At 43.3% G+C, this 7,721-nt stretch overlaps 1 protein-coding gene across 1 annotated transcript in view; it reads left to right on the top strand.

Annotated features, from left to right (window-relative positions):
* The first annotated feature begins 2,647 nt into the window (after nucleotides 1-2,647).
* The window catches only part of FASN (fatty acid synthase), a 38,051-nt gene continuing 32,977 nt past the window's right edge, over nucleotides 2,648-7,721 (top strand). Inside the window, exons 1-5 of the mRNA XM_009881261.1 lie at nucleotides 2,648-2,791; nucleotides 3,582-3,734; nucleotides 5,681-5,854; nucleotides 6,718-6,918; nucleotides 7,371-7,493. Of these exons, the coding sequence (XP_009879563.1) occupies nucleotides 2,665-2,791; nucleotides 3,582-3,734; nucleotides 5,681-5,854; nucleotides 6,718-6,918; nucleotides 7,371-7,493 (778 nt within the window). The 5' untranslated portion in view covers nucleotides 2,648-2,664. The remainder of the gene's footprint in view (nucleotides 2,792-3,581; nucleotides 3,735-5,680; nucleotides 5,855-6,717; nucleotides 6,919-7,370; nucleotides 7,494-7,721) is intronic.

The raw sequence follows: 7,721 nt of genomic DNA on the forward strand, positions 1-7,721 counted from the left end.
TTCTCTGTGTCGAGTCTAAATCTTTCCAGTTCTTCATGTATAAAAATCCTTAACTTGTGGCTCTCCTTACCCATTCACCCAGCTAAAGTTAACTTTTTGGCTCTTGTTCGCCTACATTTTGATTACTGCAGCATCTTTTTCTCTGCCTTTGACACAGTCTTGCTCAACTACATTCATAATATGTTGGCAAAAATTGCTTTGCTGATAAATTCCATTACTTCACTGTCTCAGAACAACATTTTGTCAAGATTGGCCATACCTAGATGGAGTTTTTTTGGTACTCTAGGGAGAGATGTGGGATGGGAAGGAACAATCCCAGAAGTGATGCTTCAGTCCCCTGAAATACAAGTTATATTTCCATCCCTACAGAACATGACCCAAAGAGCTGAGGCATAAAATCGAATCATAATCACATTGTCGTCTTGTGGGTCTCTTGCCTTACGCTTAGATTGTAAGCTTTGTGCCTGAGATCCGTTCTTGCTCTGCCCCTGGCACTGAACTGCTGCAAGCATAGAGAGTTGTGGCCCTTGGTCGGGTTTTCCAGGTACAGCGGTGATGGCAGTAATAAAGCTGACTTGCTAGATTTATGTGAGTGGAGAACCAGAGAGGCTTCTCGGAGGAGAGTGGACTGGGCCTATTACTACCAACTTCAGTTTTGGGGAATAGGTTTCTCAGTAAGGGTCTTACGCATTAGGCCCTCAGTGTTTCTGCTTTTAAGTGAACAGCCAGAGTGGGACAGAACTTCTGTTGTCTGGGAGTCTAGCATAAGACTGAGAAATCCAAGATGTCCTTTTGGGAGCACTTCTGTTTCTGCTCCCAGAAGGAATGGACTGGATGAGGTAATCACCTCTTGCGCTTCAGTGTTGTGTAATTCCACAGTTACTCCACAGATCTGAATCAAGATAACTGCTGAAAGAAAGAAGTAGGGTAAAAGAAATCCGGCAACCTCTGTGGGGTTCTGTGCTGGCTGGGCTACACCTCAGCTGACAGAGGGCTTTGCTTTCCCTCCACGCTGCAGCTTCTTCCAGCTACAGCAAGGCGTTGTGCCTGAGCAGTGGGTGGATGGAAGAGGTGCCTATTTCTTGCTCAATCAAAAGCATCAGGAACTCCTGAAAGAGGCTGCAAAGCGGTGCCTAAACAGAATGTCTTGGGTTGGAAAAACAGATATGAAATGCTCTTCAAAGAGTACATGTTAGTGCTGTTTTGTGGAGGAGATAGATGATCAAGCACCAGCAGTGCTTAAGCAAAGTGCCTCCGTGGCACTATGGAACATAATCTGTGATGGAAGTAAAATTTTAGGTGTTCCCTAGCAGAGTCTTTCATTCAAAGTTATTAAGGTAGACTTTTCGCTATTTAAGCACCCAGTTTTCTGTGTGTTTTTTTGCTTGTTAAAATCCCACACATTAGCTCTAAAGAATATTTTGCCTCTATTTACAAGAAGGATTATTTAAGGAAGTACTGTGAATGCTTACTACCTCTTTTGTTCATGCAACCACACTTTTATTTATTTATTTTTATGTATAAAAATAACCCATATATATATATGTGGGTTCCCCCCTTTAACTTGCCTACTTAGGGTTTACAAAATGTAATTTGCACTTAACTGAAACTTCAAGTTAACTTGCCTTCTCTCTGCTTAGTTGTTAATGTATTTTTAGTGTAACTGAAAATAAATTAAATGTGTGTTAACTGTAATAGATGATCTATCATTTGGTGTTGTGATCTGTATAGATGGCCTGCCGTGCTGTGTTATGCATCATGATGCTCTCTTGTGTTGTTTGAGATTGGGGTCTTAGAATGCAAATTTCTTGGGACAACAGCTAGGGTTTTTCATCCCATCTGGAATCCAAATCTGTTCTGCGAACTCTTATTTCAAAGCCCTGCTCTCTATCACATGTACTCAGTTCCCCATTCCCAGCTCCCTTAATGTGTAGCAGTGCAGGGTTCAGTTGAGAAACACTTTGTGTCAAACTTACTTCTTATTTTGGGTATTTAAAGTGATGCTAAGTTGTATTGTAATCTTTGTGCTTTTGTGTAGCTTTTCTCCTGTGTGTGTCTCAGGCTAGTGGGTTTGGGTTGGTTTTTTGGGGGTAGGGGGGCGGCGGGCGGTGTGTGTGTGTTTGGTCTTATGTTTGTTTTGTGGGGGTTTTTTTTGTTTTGTTTGTGGGTTTTGGTTTTTTTCCCCTCCAACAAACTTTCTGATTATTGATTCCTAAGTTAGCATTTAACTTTGTAATGATCGTAGAACTTGTTTTGCTACCTGTTAGGTTTGCCTTGTAATTATGTATTTTACTATATGTATTTCATAATTTCTCCACCCACCTCTGCTCCAGCATGTTAATCTTTCTTCTCTGCTGACTTCACAGAGGCTCTGTTCATTTTCTAGTTGTCGTGTAGAAACTGGTGGTTCTCTGAGCCTGACACTCCAGGATCAGTTTTCTCATTCTCATTGTCCCCACAGATCTTACGGTCCGTTTGATTAGTTGGGATGTCTTTTTGTAGTAAGAGACTCCATGGGCTGTTCCTGTGTGGGTGTTTCTCCTGCAAATATGCTTGTTTGTCACAACATGTCAGGAAGACACGAGACATGCATACTCTCCTTCTCTGTGTGAGATCTTACTAGTCTTACTGTTTTCTGGATCTCAGCAACAGGGAGACATTGAGATGGAGGACGTGGTGATTGCAGGCATAGCAGGAAGACTGCCAGAATCGGAGAACTTGCAAGAGTTTTGGGACAACCTGCTTAATGGAGTTGATATGGTCACAGAGGATGATCGGAGGTGGAAACCAGGTGAGTATTGTCTCCCCTTTTGGAGTCCTGAGTTCTAGAGGTATTATCCTGTGAAAGGAAAGGACTTATCAGACGTGAAACACTGCCAGAGCTTCAGAATTCACTTCTGATATATCAAGACATTCAGGAACAGAACACTTTTATGATGGTCTCATACAATCCATTTTATAATGTCATGTCCCATGCCGTAGTAGCTTATAAATATGGAGTTTACTTCCAAACAAAAGAACACACTGACAGTGCAACTAGGCAATATGAAACCTGTACCTGCTCTTGACAGCTGTGGCAGTAAGACAGCTCTGTCGTTTTTCTGGGTTCAGAAGTAGCACAGGGACTCCAGTCCTGTGATTTATGGCTTTTTACAATGTTCTGTTCTGTCTGATTGTCTTTCTGAAGTGTTTGGCACATGTCTGTCCAATTCAAGCTAGTGATTTGCTGAAATGAAAAGTAGCTTTTATTTTCCTTCTACCTGGTAACTGATGGGAACCGCTGGTCTGGACTCTGTTTATGAGCTTTGTATAACTTGCCAAAACAAAAATGCTTAAACTAGACAGCTATCTTTTGCTGCCATATCCGGAAGAGTCTTTGAAATGACTATTGTTTTTGTTAATGCAGCATTCTCATTTCCAAATGAGATTCGGAGAGACAGGTAGGTAGATGTTAATGCATCGCTCTGGGTACTGCAACAGGGAAGTGATGTTTCACATGTGGTCATTCTGTGCTTGGTCTCAGCTGGTAGCTGCTTTAAAACAATGTATGCTGTGACTCAGTGTTGAATTTTTCTTCTCAGGAATTTATGGACTACCCAAGAGAAACGGAAAGCTCAAGGACCTAAGCAAATTTGATGCATCCTTTTTTGGGGTTCACCCCAAACAAGCTCATACGATGGATCCTCAGCTTCGCTTGCTGTTGGAAGTTTCTTATGAAGCTATTTTGGATGGAGGTAAGCACCTGGATGACTGAAGAGGGAGAATCATAGAATGGTTTAGGTTGGAAAGGACCTTAAAGATCATCGAGTTCCAACCTCCCTGCCATGGGCAGGGACACCTCCGACTAGACCAGGTTGCCCAAGGCCATGTCCAGCCTGGCCTTGAACACCTCCAGGGATGGAACCTCAACAACCTCTCTGGGCAACCTGTTCCAGTGCCTTACCACCCTCAAAATAAAAAACTTCTTCCTAATGTTTAACCTAAACCTGCCCTCTTCCAGTTTATATCCATTCCCCCTCGTCCTGTCACTACATGCCCTAGTAAAAAGTCCTTCCCCAGCTCTCCTGTAGGCCCCCTTGATGTGCTGGAAGGCTGCAATAAGATCTCCCCGGAGCCTTCTCTTCTCCAGGCTGAACAGCCCCAACTCTCTCAGCCTCTCCTCATAGGAGAGGTGCTCCAGCCCTCAGATCATCCTTGTGGCTCTCCTCTAGATGTGCTCCAGCAGGTCCATGTCTTATGTTGAGGACTCCAGAGCTGGACGCAGTACTCCAGGTGGGGTCTCATGAGAGTGGAGTAAAGGGGCAGCATCACCTCCCTTGACCTGCTGGCCACAGTTCTTTTGATGCAGCCCAGGATACAGTTGGCCTTCTGGGCTGTGATTGCACATTGCTGACTCATGCTGAGCTTCTGGTCAGTCAGCATGCCCAGGTCCTTCTCCTACAGAATTGTGCTATATTGTCTCTGCAGCAGGTGCAGACATGCACCTGTGTGATGAGACCTCTAACAAGAGAAAGCCATCACAGTAGAGGGGAGACCAAAGAACTGGTATGGGGGTTAGAACAAAGATGTTTTCTCTGGAACTCAACAGTGATTGCCAGCAAATCTCTATCTGCTTTGTATGGTACAACCAGTATGACAGAAACGCTTAAGCAGTCAAGGGTTCTAGAGCTTTTGTATGTTCTGCTCTACCCTAATATTCCTTTTGTTAAAGGCATATTTGTAGTGCAAAAAGAAGTTGACTTGATTAGAATTCTCATCCGTGGTCTAAATGGATGGCAGATGGCCTGATGTATTCTTGTCTATTGGCTGGGTTCATGGAAAATTTGTGGCATTTGATCTGCTTCTATAGAAGGTTTGCCCAGGCAGTGTGCTTCAGAAGTAGAAGCCTCTTTCTTGCATCACTGCCAGTGTCTTGAGCTTTTAAGTTAGTTACCCAACAGAACCAGAAAGTTTATTCTTCATATTAATCAGTTTCATGTCTGAACACAAGAAGCACATGAGGGGAGGAGTTGTAACTACCTTACTAGTACTGACTTACTAAAATTAACAATTACTCTTCTGCTGCTGAGCCTCAGTCTGAAGGCTTGAATATTCTGCTTGTCTCCAATACTCCTGAAGCACAGAGAAGGAACAACAGAGATTGCTGCAAGTTGAGCTTGCTATGCAGTTTTTCAGGGCAGAGTTGTTTCTTGTTCCAATTGTTGGCTTTTGTGCTTAAGAATTTTCCTTTCTGTCTTGTACTCCAGATCTGGGCTTTGTGTGTGGCTAGAGATAGATGTTCATGTGCTCACATGACATTCCAAGTGCTGTGATTTTTCTCCCCTTTGGTCTGCTCCTTTTCTCTGCACTGGAAGTCAGCTGTTAGCTTATCTGATCAGCACTTGTCTTTTGTAGTCCATACACTTTTTTACGTAAGAGTCTAGCAACGCCCAGCTAAGCTGAAAAGCTGTCTCTGGGCACAGTATGTTCTGGCCAAAAGCCAATACCAAAGTTCTGGTGGACTTCCCAGTAAGACTTGTAAGGTCTGCAATTGAAACGGATAAAAGGTAACTATAGGTAAGGGAACAATGCAGCAGTCCTGCCGGAAAGGGAGAGTAGGTAGTATTTCATGAACTGGTGCCAGTGTACCTGATATCTCCCAAGTTTGTCTCCTGTAATCTACCTTCCAATATCCTTATAGGTATCAATCCGGCCACCCTCCGTGGCACAGACACAGGTGTATGGGTTGGTGCCAGTGGGTCAGAAGCTGCTGAAGCCCTAAGCCAAGATCCAGAAGAGCTTTTGGGATACAGTATGACTGGCTGCCAGCGTGCTATGCTTGCCAACAGGCTTTCCTACTTTTATGACTTAACAGGTAAGTGCCCCCAAACCTGTCGTTGTTGATCAGCCATTGCAATTTCAGCATGACTGTATCACAGCTTCTGTAGAGGAGTGGGATGGATACGATGACATAGACCCCTTTTGGGATGAGAAAGTAGCATGCAGCTATTGTAAGGAGGCATCTAAGAAGCAGAAAACATATTGTAACTGTGTGATAAGACTTGTTATAATGCTTTGTAACTCAGTTGCTGCTGCTGGGCATAGCTGGCATTCGTCTGAAAGATGATGATGTCAGGAGGCCTTCATAAAAAAGCCTAAGTCCTTTCCTGCCTTTAGGCTGCTATCTGTTATCAGGCTATGTAGAAGTCAGCTAGCTCAGAGACAAGCTGACTGCAACAGTTGGCTCTTTTTGAGTAAAGTGGAAGTAGTGGGAGAGCCACCAAAATGATGTAATCGAAGGCATAGACATGACTTCAACTGTGTGTGGCATTGAAGATAAGAGTGGAGGGATAGGAATTGTTCTGAAGAGCAACAGAGATAATGGCAAAGGAAGGGGGATGACTTTTATTGGTGAGAACAGGGGAAAAAGGTGAGACCTGTCTGTGAAGCTACAGTATCTCTCTTTGGAAGTGGAATTTTAAAAAAAATACCCCGAAAGCCAAACTATTTGCAATTTTTTCCACCTTTCTCATCCCTTGTTACCTGGTAAGCAGGCAGAGATGGTGATTCTTGTCTCCCATTGTATCAGGATTACCTGTTATGTTCTGAAGCAGCTCTTAGTTAACTTTTTTTAAATATGTTTCTCTTGTGATCCCATCCTGTAGTCTTTGGAGAGCCACTCTAGGAAATAAACAGTATAAACCCAGCTTTTTTTGTTTTCCCTTTCTTTTCTGTAAGGACCAAGCATAGCTATTGACACAGCCTGCTCCTCTAGTCTTGTCGCTCTGGAAAATGCTTATAAGGCAATTCGTCATGGACGGTGCAGTGCAGCCCTCGTAGGAGGGGTCAACCTTTTGCTGAAACCCAACACTTCTGTTCAGTTCATGAAACTGGGTTTGCTCAGTTCTGATGGTGCCTGCAAGGCTTTTGATGCTTCAGGTAAGGCATCAGTACAAAAGGTTGTCATGTTGTATGAGAGGAACTTATTGTGGAGTCTGTGACCAGATACTCTTGTAATACAGCAAAGAGCTGTCCTCAGTTGTTCCGGGTGTACTGTTTGGGACATACACTGGACCTGACCTATGTTGCTTGTTCCATTGAACCTGGAAAACTAACTGTGGGGAAGAAACTGTATGGTTCATTCCTCAGCCACTGCAGAGAGGAAATAGCTATCTCTTGGAAACTTTCTGTCATCATTTGTGATGAGCAGCAAGCCTCTCTAGGACATTTAATTTTATTTTTTTTTTCAAAGAAATGGATATGTCATACTCTCAAAGTTGTCTGTTTTTAAGTGGTAGCTCAGGAATGAGATGACCTTACTGCATGGTGGTTTGCAACTTTTTTCAAAGCAGAGCAGAATTAGTAACTTGTTCTTCTCTCTCTGCTCTCAGGAAATGGATATTGTCGCTCTGAAGCTGCTGTTGTCGTTCTTTTGACCAAGAGATCTATGGCTAAGCGGATCTATGCCACAATAGTCAATGCTGGGAGTAACACTGATGGCTTTAAGGAGCAAGGTAGGCCTTGAGCCTCTGAAAAGCGAGATACCTACAGAACCGTTCAGTCTGGAGTCTTTGTCATCAAAAATGGGCTGTTATGGGGTTTTTCTTTCAGTGTATGAAGGTTTTTTTATTGTTCGTTTTTTCTTTTCCTGTTTTGGTAATGCAAAGTTCAGGACCCTATTTGGTAAAGAAGTTGAAGGTGGTTTCTACTGTACAAAGCAACAGGACTGCCCTGTTGCCAGT

This window comes from Charadrius vociferus, unplaced genomic scaffold (genome assembly GCF_000708025.1).
Source record: "Charadrius vociferus isolate BGI_N301 unplaced genomic scaffold, ASM70802v2 scaffold373, whole genome shotgun sequence".
Taxonomy (NCBI): domain Eukaryota; kingdom Metazoa; phylum Chordata; class Aves; order Charadriiformes; family Charadriidae; genus Charadrius; species Charadrius vociferus.